Genomic DNA, 20,042 nt, shown 5'->3' on the forward strand with positions numbered 1-20,042 from the left:
TGTGCTTATTGATTGAGAACTGCTGTACTTTTGTAACCTGAAGTGTCATTTTTTAAAAAATGTTCCATTTCTATTTTTTTTCTGTTTCTCTATCTTCTTATAAAAGCTGCCAGCAGCCATGCTGTAACTTTTGCTTCTTCTCTGTATGGTATACCTAGTGAAATAAACTGCATTTTTTTCACTGTGCCTACCCTCTGTGTCTGTGCTATGGTTCTTTGTCTAACACACTCTGCAAGGACACTTCCTCCCTCTACCTAAAGAAGAATTGCATCCCTGTCACATCTCTGAAGCATTACTAACTTCACATTGGCCTGTTATGCATTTTATTGCCTGCCACTGCTGAGGCTGCTTTCCATTCATCATACTGCACAAATATGGTTAACAGAAGCATGAAACCATAGAAATAAGCAGATCTTTAAGTTTTTCAAATATCAGCTGGAGAGCATGCTGGTTATAATTGTTTATTTGCATAGCAAATTTCCTGTTTGTAATATAATTATTATATATCATCATTTTACCTTTTCAGTACTGTATATCCTGTGTTGCATTTTTAGATCATGCCTTGAGGAAATGTCAGTTTAATTTCATTACCGAGAAATGACAGCACTATAGATTATTGTGTTCTTCAATGTATCTTATCATTGGACTGCTGATACCAAGTCAAGCCTTGTTTTTCAGCATGATCATATATCTTTCTAGTCTTTCTGCCACCCTTTCATTCAACATTATTTTGGCTTTAATGTGTCATTCTGAATTAGACACAGAAGTATATATGTACTGATGGTAAAGCACATTTATTTGTGTGTATATACCAACATACTCTCGCCAGCAGTCATATCACTCTGCAACTCCCAACTGGCAGCCCACTGAAGCTAAGCAGGTGTGAGCCTGGTCAGTACCTGGATGGGAGACCTCCTGGGAAAAACTAAGGTTGCTGCTGGAAGAGCTGTTAGTGGGACCAGTAGAGGGCCCTCACCCTGCAGTCCATGTGGGCCCTAATGCCCCAGTATAGTGACACAAGGACACCATACTGTAAACAGGCACTGTCCTTTGGGTGTGATGTAAGAAAACAGAGGTCCTGACTCATTAGAAAATCACAGGTCATTAGAAATCCCAGGGTTTTTTTTAAAGGAATAGGGGTGCATCCTCAGCATCCTGGCCAAATTTCCCATTACCAATCATGGCCTCCTAATAATTCCCATCTGTGAATTGGCTTCATCTCTCTGTTCTCCTCCCCACTGATAGCTGATGTGTGGTGAGTGTACTGGTGCACTATGGCTGCGGTCACATCATCCAGGTGGGGCTGCACAGTGGTGGCGGAGAGGAGTCCCCATTACCTGTAAAGTGCTTTGAGTAGAGTGTCCAGTGTATATAAATGTAACAATTATTATTATAATTATAATCTAGGGGCCTTTGGTGTGATCGTTTTAACTTCTAAAATATTATTTATCATCATGTTTTTCCCTCCCATTTCCAACAAGGAAATGATGGTGGATAGGTATTATAAGAAGACGTTCATACAGATCTGCATCCTAACATATGAACTGGCTATTTCTGACTCAGTAAAACCAACCAAGTAGTGATTATCGAATGTGAAACACTATTTCCAGATGAAATTGCTATCTCCTTGATTTAAATAGGTTTTCTTCAAATTACCTTTTTTTTTATTAATTCAGTAGCACATAACACAGAACAATACTGTACTGTAGAACATTGCTCTAAAAGAAATTTGCTTCACATTAAAATATTCAATGAAGGCCAGTAGCATATATTCAGAACAAGTAAAGTTTAAATCCATGCTAAAAGCAGGAAGAAAAAGGATGATGTTTCAGTTGTTAGGCCTTCTTAAGGTGTGATCACAGCTGCATACAGTATGTACTATATATGACTAAACATCATACTAATACCAAATACTAAAACAAAGACCCAGCTGAGTTCTAATTTTAATAATAATAATAATAATAATAATAATAATAATAATAATAATAATAATAATAATAATAATGATATAAAAACTGACTTTCCTATATATATAAGCGGTAATGGCATACTGTATTAGTCAGGTTGAAAGGTAATTTTCATAGCTGTTTTTTCTAAAGTTTAGCTGCTTAGTTTGCAGGTCAAAACCAACCCCAAGAACTTGCTGGGCACCTGTAAGCTTGTAATGCTAATGTTGATAGAGCTAATGCATCACTTTTGCAATCAGTGCTAATTTAGCCTCGAGACTTTAAAAATCCTTGTTCCCTCCATGCTAGTGTACATGCTGTACCAAAGAGCTGAAATAAATCTTCAGCAATTTGGGGGTTCCAACTTTGGAGGATTTTCAGAATATTTTGAATGTGAGTTTCCAAGGTAGAAATGGTGGAACAAGTCTTGCACAGGAAGACAAAGTTTTGTTTTGTTTATGAAACAGGGTAAATTGGTTATTAAGATCAACATTTCAAGGAAAATAATAGAATTGGAATCATATTAAAAATGATCTATCAAAACGTATCTGAAACAATTTACATAATATTTGCAAAGTGATGCAAATTCATACCAATTCACACCCAAATATTCTTTTTGAAGCATTTCTGACATTGCTTTCTTGCATAAATGTGTAGTATAAACACGTTATTGCTTTGATAATCAAACATAGCATTAATGAAAAATAACTAACATTTCATTATTTCTTACTGATTTTTACATAAAGACCACAAAATATTCCATTTACAATTGAAACTCGGTCTGAAGCTTACACTTACATGCACATGTGCATAAGCTTTAAACCTTTTCACAAATTTAAATGTGATTACTAAGCATTGCTTTACTAACACATTAACCCTTGCTTTCAAGATTCACTGGATGGAGATTGATGTTCAGTTTTGCAGACACACTCTTTTGTTATCTTGCAGTTCTTTCAGGTCACATACTCTAATCATGCCTATGCTATCAGACGTCACCACAAACACCTTTACTTTCTATTATTACTTGCAGCTCCTTTAAAATGTCCCCAGTGTCTTGTCTCACACACACTGCATTGAACCTATCTAATCTCCACTTCCTTTAGGCACTAGTCCAAAGTAAGTTATTTTGGTTTTGTTATCCTAACAATTGTATGAATCAACAAATGAAAAAGGACAGCCAAAGTCAAAAGATCCACTTCTGAGAATACCCCACATGCATATCTGACATAACTGAGGAATCAGGCAAATCAATACAAAATTGCAACTATTAACTGATCTGTACGTTTACGGATGTGTAATTTTAATTTTACACTACTGCTAACTGAGTATCCTGTTTAATCATACAAGAAGTATGAAGAAGTCAATTTAACACTTTTTCCCACAAGTGCAACCAGTTTGTATTCCAAAACCACTCAAAAAGAGCTACACTATCTTCTTAGAAGCAAATAAAGGTTTATTCCATGCTGAAAAGAGAAGAAAAGAAAAACAAAATTTCAGCTGTGGAGCCTTCTTCGGGTGTGAAGATGGCTCCACACCCGAAGAAGGCTCCACAGACAAAACGTGTTTCTTTTCTTCTCTTTTCAGCATGGAATAAACCTTTACTTGCTCCTTTGCAGCCTACGCATGCTGACACAGCCACCTTCTAAGAAGATATTATGATCTAAATCACTACCAGCTGTGGGTTTTCCATTAAGTTCCATTTCATTTTCTACTATCCCACAGTAGAAAATGCTCTTTCTTATACAAAAAGTATTTTTATGTCTAGATGAGAAGTCCTTCCAGTCTATTGTATGATTCATTGTAAGCTTTTTCATTCTTTAGAATGATTACTACATGGTGAAATAAAAAAAAATGAATGGAACTGACACCTTGATCTAAATTGTTACAAATGATAAAGTAATTGTATTCAATACCAATGATTCAATAACATTTAAATCTAAACATATTAGTATTACCCTGTATTGAATTTACTGAAACTAAAACACTAGATTACAGTTGCAGAAAAATATACTGCAGAAACATGGCATTCCTTTGAGATTTTAAAGAAACTTTCCTTTCAGATTCTTCTTGCCTTGTTAGTGCAGTTGCTCCAACAATAAACACTTGGTCTTAAGAGGGCCAGTTCAGCCACCAGTTTGAATCTAGCGCACTAGTCATTAGGAATTCCCTGTAGATGGCAACAGCTGACGAAAGGTTACTTGCATGTTGTCCATATTAACTATTATTATCTAATAATAGCAACTAGGCCACTGTCAGTCTTGAGAGGATAAAACTGTAACATACTGTTAAACACAAAGACACTGCCGAAAGAATTCAAAACCAGAAACCTTTTTTACCATAAACTGATTGGTTTATCACTATTACTTTTAATTAAAAAGGACTAGAAATATATTAATAGCTGATTTTTAAAAATACATCAGTTTAAAGAAATAATGAAAACCTTAGAATGTTAAAACATTTTATGGGGCCTTGTGTATACTGTACAATATAAAACCTGGTTTTGTTCATGATTTCCTTGTGTTATTTTTTAGATATTCAGAAACAAATTAATATTAAGTCTTATTTAAAGTTTAGCAATGTCCTTAGGATATTCATTTTGCAGTGTTCAAGCTTAATATATATAGTACTGTACACTGCTACAGTACATCAATAACTTAGAAGAAGTATGAGGGTTATTGAACATTTCTCTTTAATGATCTTATTGAAAAATATATGGCTTGTAAGATTTTCACAAATTAATTTAAGACTTAATTCTATCAAATATAATTTGGCCATATTTGTATGTAATATTACTCCACAATACAGATTATCTTTGCAATACAACAGAGGTTCCTATACAATGTTAATGGTTACAACCATATACAGTAAATACTGTAGGGTGTTGAAATTTCCAGGTTTAATGACTTGCTACACTACTCTAGTTTAATGCTAACTACACTAAATTACACATTGCAGCATTGCTAGATCGCACTAGCATTCCTGTTAACAAGACAGATGGTACCAATAACAAGCCTATGATCCCATTTCTATAATAGAAAAAAATATATGCTGCTTGTTTTTGAATTGGTTTTACAGTCACTCACTGCAACAACATGAAGGACTCTCACCTTGTTGTTCTTTACTCACAGATCTATTAATCGTCTGTCTGTTGTTAGACTTGTGAGGTAGGCTTACATACAGAAAACTCCTCAACTGAGTTATTCTAAGCCCTACAAATAATTCTAAAGATCACTGAATTTGTATCATTCTTTTGGCAGGAGAATTGTAAAACTGATGTGTATCAAAATAAAAAAGACATCATTATACAATAAAATTATATAAATTGTATATAGAAAAAACAGAAATATTACATGAATGACAAAACTATTTTATTTTGTGAGAAAATAAATTCAAAATCAATTTACAATAATAATTTTTGGGAAGGGTTTAAATGTTACCAATTTAATCAAAGTAATGTCCTACACTATACAGTTATCTTGTGTTTACTCTAATTACGTTTCAGCTCGTGAGATTAAGGTAAAAGGGACACTTCTGTAGTCTTTGTGCTCTCCATCGTAAAGTGTGTCAGACAGTTCTTGCCTGTTGGCCTTTAATATATAATATTAATTTGTATATATTAATTCTGTAATATAGATTTATATACAGAAATACAAATAAAAATGTAAGTTATGTACATACATGTTCTTAAACTTCTATAAACAGTGGTTGATAATTAAAGTATTACTTGTCTTTTTTCTTGAGAAATCTTCAGTACTTGGCTGACATATTCATCCATTTAAACTTTCTGGGTATTTTACTGAAGCTGTATTTACTGATGTACAGTACCTCACTCAATAGTTCAACAGCTGTGCCCCAGCTGGAAACTTAACCCACAATCAGAGCTCTAACCTCCACACTACTCCACACTGCTAAAATTTAAAAAAACGTTTCTTGAACTGTTATCAATGTCTAACAGACAAGCATGTGCACTTCGAAGGACTTCAGCGCATTCTTTTTTCTACACTAATGACTAGCGTTACAAACTAGTCTACAAAGATTATTTAAGTAATTATTTTTAAAAATTGAACTCGTTAAGGTAAAAACACTCACACACTGGAAAAATGTAGTATTATTCCAAATATCTTTTTTTGTGAACTCAATTTTGTTATCTCCATGATCCATTAAGGAAAACTGAATGCAATATATAGTTCCTAATATATAAGATTAAAAAATGGCATTTTTTAAATTGTATTTTCTCAAGGATAGCCATCATCCAAAAACAAGCACATAAAACTCAGTTCCAATCTTCTCCAGAGTTTTAATCTTCTATGAGGTTTATGGCTTTTGACTTCACAGTCTGATATTTCTACCTTTTATGTAAAAGGTTTAAAGATGTACTCACTGTGCCAGCAGAATCTGAAGAATATTACAAATAATAGCTTTAATGTTACAAAAAAATAAATAGTCAAATGTCCTAACTACAAGGAGAAGTAACAATGCACTATTTAGAATTATTTCTATTGGTGTATTTAAAAAATTGCTAAAAAGGACTATGAAGAAATTTTTAAATTTTAAATTAAGATTTGTTTTAAATCTACCTAAAACAAACTATATTTTAGCCATCACTTTCTAATTATCCATGAAGGAAAGTTATTAAATAAAATTTGATTACAATAAAATGTGTAAAAGTATATATATAGTTATATATTTTGATTATAAAGCTTGATTAAAAATGAATCAATACTTTTTGTGTCTATACTGTATGCCCCACTCTTTTACTTATTGTTTTTTTCTGTACTATTTTCGGCATTCATGTCAAGAATACTTTTCTACATGTACCTATAGTAATGACTGTGAAGATAGAAAAAGAAAATAAAGTAAAAAAAGAAGTAAAGAAGTAAAAAATACAATACAGTATTTACAATACAGACTGCACACAACTCACTGACACTATCAATCCTGCTTTTCCCTTCTGATCATATAATGGTGTCACATTCCAGGCCCAGAAGATGTTTTCTCAGGACTATTGACTGCAGAGAATGTATCTTCTTCTTGCAACCCATCCAAAGCCCTTCATACAGCACTGGTAAGTCCTGGATGTGTGCAGCTGCATGCCTTTATTGAACTGAAAAAACGTTCAAGACATATGTTGAATGGCAGATACAAAATGGACTTTTACTGCTGTTAAGAATTTTAAAACAGTCAAAATCTTTGTGATATTTCCAAGTGGATGAAATTGGAAAGCACCTGATGTTTGCTCATCACAGCAAAAGCTGTCAGTCAGCTTCACGTTAAGGCCTAAGAGCTTTATATGTACAGTACCATGAGTTTTGCATGAAGTGAAATGCATTACACACAGACACATACTGTACACATTATATACAGTATATAGCTTTTATATGACGAATACCTTCATCTTAGGTGCCGTTTTGGTCTCCATATGCAGTATTCTCATTATCACAAAAATGAATATTAATTATCTCTCAGTTTCACAATGCTTTGAGAAAAATTAAAGTGTAAATAAACTTCTAATTCCAATTCACTTATGTTTTTGATCCTTAGAATATTGCTCAACTGCAGCTTATTTCAGTATATACAGTATTCATTAACTTTGCAGAATTCTAGAATTTTTCAGAAAAATAGTGTAACTGAAAAGACTACATATCTAGTTGTGAACATATGACTTTGTAGTTCAGTGGATTATCAAATAGGTTTTGTGCTGTGGTGTCGCCTAAAAACAAACTCCTTCCTGCACTGGATGACATATCACTGGTGTTACTATTACTATTGTCATTAAGATATCTATGATTAGATATATAATTCTAATATAATTCTTCAGCTTTCATTCCATTTCCAAAGAAAATTCAATTTTTGAACTTTTTTCATGTATGTATTATTTCTGACAAAATCTATGCTTTTAAACCCAACTGCTTATGAAAACCCAGTAATAAATTGTGATGTCTAGCCAACCATTTAAAAAGAAATTGTAAGGGTGTTATTTCATGTTAGAAATAGCAAAAAACATTGATGCATAAAACTAGCTATACAGTATCTAGCTAAATCTAGCTATATGATACATCTAGCTAATAAAACAATAATTAGGTTACACAAATAGATCTTTACTGGGAACATTAAAGAAAAAGAGCATGCTAGAAGTAAAAATTAGTGAATGCCGTGGTTCAGTATGTTTCATTTTAGGTATTATGTGCTGTATTCAAACTGCTTTTAATAGTTATTTACATTCAAAGTAGACAATAGTTCTACTTAGAAGTAAAGATGTTCTATTTTTAGATGTTAAGTATAGATCAAGAACAACTTTGATCTTTGGAAAACAAACCTTTTCTGTGTCTGAGATAGTCTTCGGGTCTTTAATTTTTTCCTGTGAAAATATTTTCGCACTTATTTCCAAACAGTAACTTATAAAGATGTTATTTCTACACAACTATAGCTGCTACACATTTTGGGCTAGTCTAAGAATCTTGTTCCTTTAACAAATAATTCCAAAAGTAAGCAAAACATGCTATACTGTTATGCAATGAAAACACCCTGTATTACATCAATAGGTCTTTCAGCATATATTTTTGAATACATTCGTGAATAGATAGACTTTTTGATTGTTTAAGTAGTAGTGTTCTAAACTGTCTAAAGTGTATTAAAACTGTCCAAATGAGTTTTGACATTTGATCACTAGCTATTCATAATACATCCAACCAAACAGGCATAGTTTTATTCAATCCAAGATCAGGATCCACTTGGGTGTTCATCAGCATGACTGAAGGCATGAAGTAATTAAATCCATTAGACTTGATGCAGTTGCATTTGTTTTATGCATCAATATATGTGTATTTCCACTGACTCCAGGGTCCTTAAATTAAGTGGTTTCCCATTGCACAATAGAGTTTGCTTTTATAGTCCCTTAGGACACGTACAATCACAACAAGTATCTTATGAAAGAATAAGATTCATATGTATGAATTACTGTATATTGTATGCATTGCAGCATTTGTACTTGGAAATATTAAACAGCTACTGTATATTGGTGTTCACATCACATTTCTCATCTCATTTCTACATCTCACGGTGTATGACGTCATTTAAGTAAAATGCGTATTATCATGTTTAGCTTTTATTATATTTCAATACACTTGCTGATATTACTTGCAACTCCTACCATAAGTTGTTGTGACAACTTCAAGCTTGGCAAAACTGTTTTTTCAAAACTGAACTTTAATTCACTTCTAAAATGAAAGCAGCTGAAATTGTTTTTGTTTGTTATTATGAGTAATGCTAGGGGGGCTTAGAATGCAAGCTACATTATTTAAAGTGGTTACCTGGTTGAGTTCTATGGGTTCTTAAAAAGAGCGGGTTTATGTGCATTGAGTCGCACAAATTCTCTTAAGTATTATTCGTTTGAGAACATAGCATGTAGCTGGACTCAACAGTCAAAAATAGGGCTTCGATACTATGAATTACAAATGCACTGACCAATTCTACGTAATATTATCTGGGTGAAAAACTAACAATAACATGGGAAGAGCATTACACATGAACTGTTCAAAGTAGTTAGAAGGGGATAGTAATGAAATTTAAGTGACTCAAGAGGAATTAGAACAACTGTCTCTTTCCTCACCTAGTCAAGGGATATGACCTCCCTGTTTGAGATTTTTAAAGACTTCAGAGTTTCAGCTGAAAAACAACTTACCCAACTGCATACAGAACAGACTGATCCACAAGTGCTGCACTCAGTACAAAGGCAGAGTGGAAAAAGGAAAGCATATGCTCCACAAAAGATCTTTAGTCCTGTTTTGTCATACTGTCATACTGACACATCTAAAGCTCATTAGCTGTCTTTTAATACTTATATAGTAATTATACAATTCTTGGCATTTATTTGGCACTCAAAGACATTTACACCTAAGTGCTTTCTACCACTGAAATGTAGCACCCTCTAGGTGACACAGAACAACTATTAAATGTCAGCAGACCCACTACACAGCAGATCAGGTATAGAAATGAGGAACATTTGATTTAAGGAGGAACTTTAGGAAGGCCAGAACATTCATCAGGTTCATGGTAAAAGTTAGTTATGCAATCTTTCAAAATATACCATGTGATCTTAAATAACCAACTAGTCAGGACTTTGGTTTCATGCTTCATCCAAGGGAACACTGTCCCTGGTGTCATAACGTGGCAATGATTTTGTCAATTCTGGTCCAGAGGAAAGGGTGCTTCCTATTGCTCCAACAAGATCAATTACAGAAAAGACCCAGTTTCCCTAAAGATCACTCATCTCACTGCTGACCAGGTCCAGCTGTGTTCGTGAGATCATAAGATCTGACTATATAGTGTTGAAACTACAGTATATGTCACTTATTGTGCCCCACCATCTAAAAATCATTTTACAAATAAATATTTTATCAATGCTTTTTCATCAAAAAATTAAGCAACTGTTGCCTTATCTCTATTCATCCTGTGTTTTGATGGTTTCCATTTTGAAAAATAGCACAGTGTTCACTTATATTCCTTTTCCCAAACTTGTAAACAGTCTTGTGGGAATTGCTTAGATATCCCTGTAGCTAAAGATTCATGAAGCACTAATTAAATTTGTATTAGTTGGGGGTGAAGATTGGTAAATGTCCCTGCATGTACAGTAGTTTGTGTATTTTACGTAGTTTACGGGGATTTTTCTTGTTTAGATATCTAGGGAAAGCATACTGAATGTAATGTTAGACTGTCGTTCATAAAGATGTAACTCCAACATAGAAAGTTAATGAGATCTAACATGAGATAAATGCATCTGACCAAACACAAATTTTCCCTAATCAAGGAATTTGAAGTATTTCTGTGTGTGTTTGTTTATCACTGTGTCTCTGAAAATGACTTTACCAGCAGCTTTTTGTTTCCACTGTGACCTCCACAGCTTCATTGAATGGGTCCTATTTGATGATAAAAACACAATGGCAGGATAAGGGACAGATTGTTGTGCAACTGAATGGGGAGCTGTAACCTGACCTAAAACTCAGGGCTCATTGTGTGGCCTCACTGTGATCAGTGCCTGATTGCACTGGAATGAGAGAGAAACCTCCAGGACTACATTATTCATTCATTATTCAGCAGGAGCGTTTACAGAGGGGGAGAGAGAGAGAGACAGAGTGCATTTGAGAGAGAGGCTGGAGCTGGCGAATGCGCTCAATGTCATCCAAGTCAAAACTGCTGCAAACACCAACACTGCATACACACATCGCAGGGAGGGAAGAACAGAATCTCAACCCTTAAAGAAGCTGACCGTTTTCTCCTGCGCACTTTAGAAGGTCTTCTCAATTTTTCATTTTGATTTCAATACAAGGGAAGATTTTGCGATACAGTTTGTGGAAACGGGGACTGTCCTTCACTTGCCTGTCCGGAGCTAAATCATTATAATGAGGTATGGTGTTTCAGTGACATGATGCATGATCTGTTGATGAAAATCTAAAAGTATTTTTAAATCAGCAGATAGACAGCAGAATCAAATGTCAGATCGATATATGTACCCCGATGCTGATCTATTTATTATATACTGTAGCTTTTATTAGACATATATTATTATATTATATTTCATATTATTAGAAACTAGAAAAGTTGAAAAGGTCCCCTTTTTGTTTTAGATAGTTAAAAGTATTCTAAAAGGGCAGATAATCTAATTATTTCAAAGGCTATGGGCAATAAGTATTAGCAAATTATTAGGTCAAATTTGCATTTTGGAACTAACGTCTCAAAAAGGGGTCATTGGTACTAGGAGACTGCAGAGGTTCTTTCTTGCAGCATAATCTCAACCCATGATAACAATTCATAGCTTTTTGAAAAACAGTTACTTTTATACATACTTCAAAAAGGGTGATTGGTGGGGTTCTGAATGTTGTAAAATTTCACCCAACCCAGATCACTTTTAGTAAATGAGACAGAAAAGGAAGCAAAGTTGTCTGCTGAAATAAATTATGTTGCAGTGTTTATGTTAGATTAATTGTCAGTCCTCATAAATATCTCTTTTTCATCTTTGGTGATGTCTTGTAATGCAGGTGAAACTATTGAACCATATCTAGTCCTCTGCTTCATATCAGGGAATTTTTGTGTTGATTTTATCTCTGGTTTTTGCTTTAAAAATCAAACCACCAGTGTTTCGACATATGTATGTGGCATAATTACTTAATAAATTAATGTTTCATAGCCCATGTTTAAAATAATTTTATGTAGAAGATGTTTTATATGCACAGTTATTTTAGAATTGGCTTGATTGTCTGGAATTGAGTGAAGAACCTGAACATGCTGACTGAGCTGGGCAATAGCTACATTGCCTTTGCTGTCACTACAAGCAGTTAGTTGGTTTATAGGGCAGAAGTAGCATTGAGATTTAATGTACTGACGTATGGATATTCACCATTGACCAAAGCTGTATTGGAATCTTGTGTTCAAAGTAATAGCGCCCAGCCAGTGGTGATCTATGTAGAGCACCAGGCTGAATTTTCACAAACCAACACCTTCAAAGTAGAAATCAAAGCAGGGGATAAATTGTTACAGTTTGATTATAAATCATTGGGTATTATATGGGACTATATAAAGAACTTAACATTTATGCCTAGTAGAACGTGTGTTTAAGCCTCAATTTAAGCATTTACTGTATATTCATCAAGGCATGCATATTAAAATGCAGATTACTGCACGGCTAACAAATATTGTTGTGAATTGCAGTGGGTATTAAAAATAATATGAGTTTTTGAAGTGAGTCATTTTGAGGGTGGGGAACTTTTTTGAGTTTTTATATACTGTATATACAGTGTGGCATCTGTATTTTTGCTGGTTTAAAATATCAGTAGCCTTGACAGATAGAAAATGTGTAAGTGACACATCACCAAATATAAAATAGAGCGGTACCTGGACTTTTGTTCAATGCACCATGAAGTAACTGATCTAAGCACTCACACTAAAAATCTGATATTTAGGTCATAAAAACAGAAATTTTGTGGAAAAATCTGCACCACTGCTATTTATGGTCATAGAGTATCTGTTTTAATATGATAGGACTCTGTAATTCACTATTCATGTACTATCAGTATTTGAACTGGAATATCATTCTCATGTTAAAATGGCTATGCATTAACTTCATTTACTGTTTTAGGCCATTTATACCTCTCTCAGTTTTGGCTAGAAAAGTTTTAATCCAAATCACCAAATCTGTCTGATATAATTTGATACTGGTGTTTGTGATGACTGAGTTAAACCTCAGAGTCCTGTACTGTAATATTTTTAACTAGAAAAGAAATTTCAAATACTGAATATTAAAGCTTTGTCTTTGTATGTACTGATATACTTAGTATAGTACTTAAAAGTTTAAGTAATTTTAGTAATGCGCCTTGTACAGCTTTCAGCATGTATTTTTCTTAGAAAGAAAAAATGCATTTAGCACATGTGGACTATTTTCAACCACTCCCTGTGAAAACATCACATGAAATCCACTTGACTTTAAATGTCTACTCATCACTCCATTCGAGGTATTAATAACTACAAAGCCAGCCATTTAAATGAGGAGCCATATTAGTAACACATCAAGTTTGCTTCTCTTTCATATACTCTATTTGTTATTATACTTTTATTTCTGTAACAATAAAGAGCTTCTGTAGTTCAGCAATATCACTACTTTTTTACTCTTGGGAATACTCTGTGAAAAATGTAGGAACACATTCAGCTGCACTGATAGGATTTGATATGTACTGTACAATTGACAGACTTCTTAATCATGTTGATTTTTCAAGATCATTTCAGCATTCCAAGTCAGGTTGTTTAGTAGGAAACTTCATACAACAAATCACACACTCTAATCAATATCGCTCATTTAATTTGGTCTGATTTTGTCCTCTGCTTGTTGCTGCCAAGTACAGTAGATTCTTATTCTTTTTGACTATTTGAGCAATAGTTTTTTTCAGGAGAGTAATGAATCTTTTGAAGCTACAGTGGACAGTAATTAACAATCCACTTGAATAAAACATTTATCAAGAGTATTGATTCTTCATGAAAAGAATGTATGTGATATCACCAACTATTTAATGAGAAAATGTATATAAAGTATTATGAGTCTTGAAATGAGAAGCAAATATTCAGAAATCTTGGTAACACTTCACAGTAAGAGAACTGATACAATTACATCTGAAATTAATACATTAGTTTCTATAGAGGTATACTCAAATCCAATTTAAGTCGCAATGCATTCATGGTCTATTTTAATGCCTTTCTTATTATAATGCCTTACAAATTATTCATGTACAGCCACCTGTTGCCAGGTGTTAGCAAAATCATAACAGGAGTAGGAAGTTCTAGAGGGATGACAACAGACATCGCCAATTTCGCCCAGCTGTTTTAAATCACAGTTATCACAGACTTTTGCTATACAGTACAGTATATACCTCTTACACACATCTCTTCTCAAATTTCTGTTGCATTCACCCTGCCTCCATTCTGTCTCCACCTTTGTATGTTGCTACCCCTAATTAATGTCTCTCTCTGAATCAGGTTCTGAGCTGAGCCCCCTGTTTTGACCAAAAGGCTGTTCCTTAAGCAAGTAGGTTAAACTATAAATGCATTATTTAAATACTGAATAAACATTCACAAAGTATCTGATACTTGAATGTTATTCCTCATAAATTACAACATAATTAAGGAAAGTACTTTTGCAGCTGTGTTCCTAAATTGTTGTTTTGTTGGCCTGCATATTTTATGTGCTGTGTATCCTTCCTAATAATCACAGCTGTGATTATTATTGCAACCTTTGTTTTTAGATCAAGAAAAAGCATTTGAAACTAGCACGCAGTGAAGGTGCACATAGGCAGTTCATATTGTTGTACAGCATTGGTTTTGTGCCACACAAAACTATCAGTTCCTGTCGACATTCTACTGATCTAGCTGTGTACAACCATCCGATTTCAACCAGTTTACAAGTCCAGTGTTGCACAGACTGCCAATCGTCAGTGTAGTTTGAACAGATGAATGATCTACCATACAGCCAAAAAATAATGATCTTTTCTTGAAATCTGTGCTGTATGGTACACAGTGTTAAGATGATGATTCCTTGAAGTTTGATGAGTGGTTCAAGAATCAGTTGGAATACATCTATTAAGATTGATTTGTTCAATTGAAAGACAAATTGTCAAAGCACATTTAGACAAAGGGTGCTGTCTTGTGCTCCACTTTCCTCCCACAGTCCAAAAAAATAATGGTAGGTTAAAGCCCTTAGTGGAACTCACAGATGTCTGCATCAGTATGGGGTTTCAGTGCAGTTACAACATGTATTTTTATACTATTAATCATTTCACATAGTATTGCCCATTCAATTTCTTGCACTTTTTAAAAGAGTGTGTACTGTACATGTGTGCGCATTTCTGTGTGTCTGCCCTGTAATAGACTGGCGCCTTGTCCAGTGTTTGCCCTGTCTCGAGCCCATTGCTTGCCTGGATAGGCTGTGGCTCTCCCACGGCCCTGTATTGGATGAAGCAGTTAGAAAATGGATGGATGTTGTCTCGTTTTTTATAGATCCGAGATATAATTATTTTGCATGTGCCTTATAAACTGAACAAAATGTAATCAGAAACAATATCTTTATTATTTCATGTTCTTAAGCAATTCCATAGAATGTGCATTAATTGAGGATTAAGCCATATTAATGTGGCTACCATTTGATCTTTATTATATTTTAACCTGTGAGAGATAATTGTGACTTTTTCACTTCCATGAAGCTCATTAATGTACAATACAAAACTAAAGGAGTAAGTCTTTGGACATGATACAGCACTTTTAAAAAACACATTCTGTAAAGACAAACAGATGTTCACAAATACAGGAACATTAAATTAGCCAGGATAAGTTTCTTATTTAATTATTTTTTATTTATAGTTTTGTATTTATAAATGAGAGGAAATACTTAACTTCTGTAGGTTGGACAGAATACATTTACTATACATTTACATTTACTATGGATAATCATTAAAAGATATTTTACTCCATTTATCTTCAGATAACATTTTTATTTACTGCATTTAAATAACGTTTTTCTTTTTCGCAAACCCTCCATGTTAAGTGTTAAGTGTCAACAAACTCCATGAAACATTACTTTGGCTCAGAGAAGACATCCTTCGGAATTGTCCTTGAAAGTGAAATTGTGAATGCAAGATGATGACCAGCCTCTTATCAGTGATTTCCTCAGAAACTTGGAGATCGGAGATATTTCTTCCCCACCCTAACTGGGTAATGCCAAGAGTGGACACAGAAGACAGATTAGGGAAATCCCAGAGCAGTGCGTGATACAAAAGCCAACCCAGCCAAGAGGACTGAAACATTTCTAGGAGGGCTGGAATCAAATGTGGAAAACAGGAAACTGTTCCTCTTGTGTATTCTTCCAAAACACTGTCAGGAACAACTATCTGGTATAGTATAACCGAAACTGCTATTTCTGTTTTTTTGCAAAATTCCCTGGCTCAAATCGTTACTATTATTTTTATTTTATGGAGGAAGTGTATGGGTGTGTTTGTAACTTCTTCTTAACACGAAGGAACCGTGAAAGGAGCACAGATAGAAATAAATATTTCTGCCTCAATGAGAAGTAGCACCTACAGTATATACAGTAGGGGTCATTAAGCACCTCACTATGTAGATCTTGGATTGCATCTATGCATAATAGTTACTGTGGTATGTGTAAATATATGTGTTTTTGTTGTTTTTGTGTATTTGTAATATGTGTTTGTTGTTTTTGCTGTTTTTTATCAGAGCTGTTGACATGGCAATAAAATATTTAATTGAAACACATGTACAGGTACAGTGTGAACGATTAACACACAGTACGGATAATAATTCCTTTTTTCAACTAAGATAAAAACATTAAATTATTGCCAGTTTTGTTTTTTTTAGACGCATACTGTTGATTAAGCAGACAATCTTTAATTTAAAATCCAAACTCATAGATTTGAAAGAGGACACTACATATGTAGTTTTTCATATATTGAAAGCAGTAACAGCCGTGTTAAACGTGTAAACTGTATCCTGAAGATGTAAGTGGCTTACTGTGATAGCAGTACTAAAAGTAATCCAGCACCATGTCAAAAGAAAGAATACAAAGTAAAGGATACTTCAGCATAGCAACTCTTTTCTTTAGTATACAGTAAATATCCCAGGGATTATCTGGTGATCACTTCACGAGGAAAAGCAGTCACACTCCAAGAAAAAGATAGGACTATCTATTGCACACTAGGACTTTTAACACTGAAGGAACTATTTGAATGTCAGTCCTGAGGCAGTAAGGGAGAGAATCATTCAGCCCCATGTGTTTAAAACTGGGAATGTAGTCTTGGCAGAGTTCTGTGTCTCATCAAGGTCACACTCAGCTACTCTTCCATCTAGATTAGGAAGAATACTCTAGATTGAGCAATTCCATTGGCCATTATTGATAACGTTTCATAATGTTTCTTATCACAAACCATGAAACCAAACAAAATGATGAGGTAGTAGCTGATAATACAATCAAGACGATAGGACAATTTTAAGGTGTCAATTTGCTGTCTGTAAAAAAGTCATAAAGCTTCAGGAACGTTGCATTTTGTGTCTCCACTTAAGAGTATGAAAAAGGTATTTTATATCACAATGTACCTTTGTGAATTCAAATTTACACTGTTTTCAATAAAATGATAATTCACATTTTCTCCTGCCTTATTTTTAGCTTTACATATCTACATATTTTATTAATATTCATTCATTTTACAGTTATAAATGAATTATTTTGGTGAGACTTTATTTGTCTTCATTACTTGCACAGTAACAACCTTATGGCCTAAGAGTACTGTAGAAGTGTGCAGTAATTAATAAAACTCTTGAAGGATTTGAGTTCAAATACTAGGGGGAATATTGCTATTGTATACTTGAACAAGATGCTTCACTGAGATTGCATTCAGAATATAATTTTCTTCAAATAAAAGTCAAATTAATTAAACATTTTTACAAACAAGACCACACATGATTTTCATTAAATAGGTGGACATGAAAGGTGCAAAACAGCACATTATTTTACTGTAAGGAAGACATTTTTTACAAAATGGAGATTGTGTTAAGTTAAGCTAATCACTGAAGCTTGTTCACACATCTAAATAAAGCATTGTAATCACACTCTTGAAATAGGATTGTGGATGTGCTGATTAGCAATCACTTGTATTCAGTGTGTTTGAAGATGTGTAATTAGGGGATTATGGATAGCATATGAGTCTAGCTTTAAATTCATATTAGGTTAGTAGTAGTTCTCTATATAAAATTGCAAGTCACATGAACAACATATAACATATGAATGATCATAATCTATAAATGTCTATAAGTCTATAAATGTTAAAGAATCAACAAACTCTGAAAACAGCCTTGTGGCATATATATTTCTGTGAATTTTAGCATGTTAGAAAAAAATCCTGGAACTGAATCGGTAAAACTCATCACACACAATCAGGTCACATAAGGAAAAACGTAACATATTTTATAGAATCTTTATTTATATTATATATATATGTCTTTTAAAAAGATGGTAATCACATAACAACTCTTGCCAAATGTCAAATTGGAAAGGTATGCCAGAAAAGAATTTCACCACTAGTTTGACTTGACACGCTTCGGTGTTATCGTAATCTCTTTCCAAGATGTCACGTCAGTTATAGATGAGCTTTTAAGATTAAAGGCCTAATACAATTAATATCTTTTAGGAATGTTTCACATCCCTGTTGCTGAATGCTTTCTGGAATGCGATGAGAAAATTTCAGTTTCAAAACATCAGTGTTTTCTGCCAATTTCTCTGCTTTAGAATTCAACAAAGTATATTGGTATGTAGTGTTGTAAACTGAAGTGATTTCACTTTTACTGGCACTTGAAGCCTTTCATATCGTAGTGTCCCTTTGAGTCAGAGTTTCTGCCATGTTTTGAGATTTATAGTGGAACCCATTCTGTGACCTCTTCAATCACACACTTTTTTAGTAATTGCTTTATCCTTAGAAGGTTTGTAGTGAGCTGCAGCCTAGCTTGCAAAGGCCAAGAGGTGGGCCTACAACCTGGGAGAGATCTGGTCCATCATAGGGAGAACACACCCACATTCAATCACACAGGCAAACAGAAATTCATTTGTGTTTGATAGCTTAGAATATTACGATTGTTTTCTGTTGTAGAAGGAGCTTTTCTTTCCATCCAAATTATGATCTCTTCGGTAAATGCAGTGTCCTTTCTTACTGGAACACTGTTTCAGTGTTGTCAAGGCAATGCTGAATCCCCAAACTCAGTGTCATCCCTGCAGCTACGATTAGGAATTTCTATGGCTGTTGCTGAACAGCCTCAGCTGAAACAGTTGTTTATATTAGTTGTGTTTTTGTGTTTAAATGATTACTGTTTGAACACAACTACACTTTAATTCAAAAGGGTATATTCAAGTAAAGTCACACTACTACATTGTAGTGTCACGGGATAAAGTAAAATGGCTTATGCAAAACCGGACAAAATGTAACCTCATTATTTGTTTCCCACGAGTAAACCGCCCACGTCTCCAGTCTAGCAATATAAGAAAGTGGAAGTGTCTGTATGAGACTATGTGGGATATATAACAAAAACAAACAAAAATGTCTACACAGATTTAACTTCCTCTCTGTAAGCGGTATCATTTGAATTTACAGTATACTCCGTAAAAGTCCATCTATTCTCCTGGGATTTGGCTCTTCTGTTTTTGTGGTAAGGAATGGGCAACAAAGAAAAAGCCTGCACTGCCATGTCAGATTCCTGCAAACAGCAGAGCCGGCTTAATTAGAATGAACTTTGATGATCTTTTCCTTAATATACTTATTATATCAGCACAGGTATACTCTACGTTGCCCTTTTTAGGATGCTTTCCTCAATCTGCTACTGTACATGCTTAGAAGATCACTGTTGTTAGGAATGGGGTTCGGACACCCTGGCAAACCTGTGAGTCTTGCCCAAAGCAGTTCTATTGTTCCATGAGTGAAGAGACACAATAAGTATTGTTTATTACTTTGTTCTGTTTTGTTCACATGGATATCATTAGGTTATGTGTGCTTATTTTCAAAC

The 20,042-nt window shown here is 34.1% G+C and overlaps 1 protein-coding gene across 3 annotated transcripts in view; it reads left to right on the top strand.

Moving 5' to 3' along the window:
- Positions 1–20,042, top strand: part of palm2akap2 (PALM2 and AKAP2 fusion) — a 161,225-nt gene that overhangs the window by 92,248 nt on the left and 48,935 nt on the right. For all 3 annotated transcript variants that reach the window (XM_015362791.2, XM_069187343.1, XM_069187344.1), the window contains one exon: positions 6,926–7,011. In XM_015362791.2, coding sequence (XP_015218277.2) covers positions 6,926–7,011 — 86 coding nt within the window. The remainder of the gene's footprint in view (positions 1–6,925; positions 7,012–20,042) is intronic.

The sequence above is a fragment of the Lepisosteus oculatus genome, chromosome 3 (genome assembly GCF_040954835.1).
Source record: "Lepisosteus oculatus isolate fLepOcu1 chromosome 3, fLepOcu1.hap2, whole genome shotgun sequence".
Taxonomy (NCBI): Eukaryota; Metazoa; Chordata; class Actinopteri; order Semionotiformes; family Lepisosteidae; genus Lepisosteus; species Lepisosteus oculatus.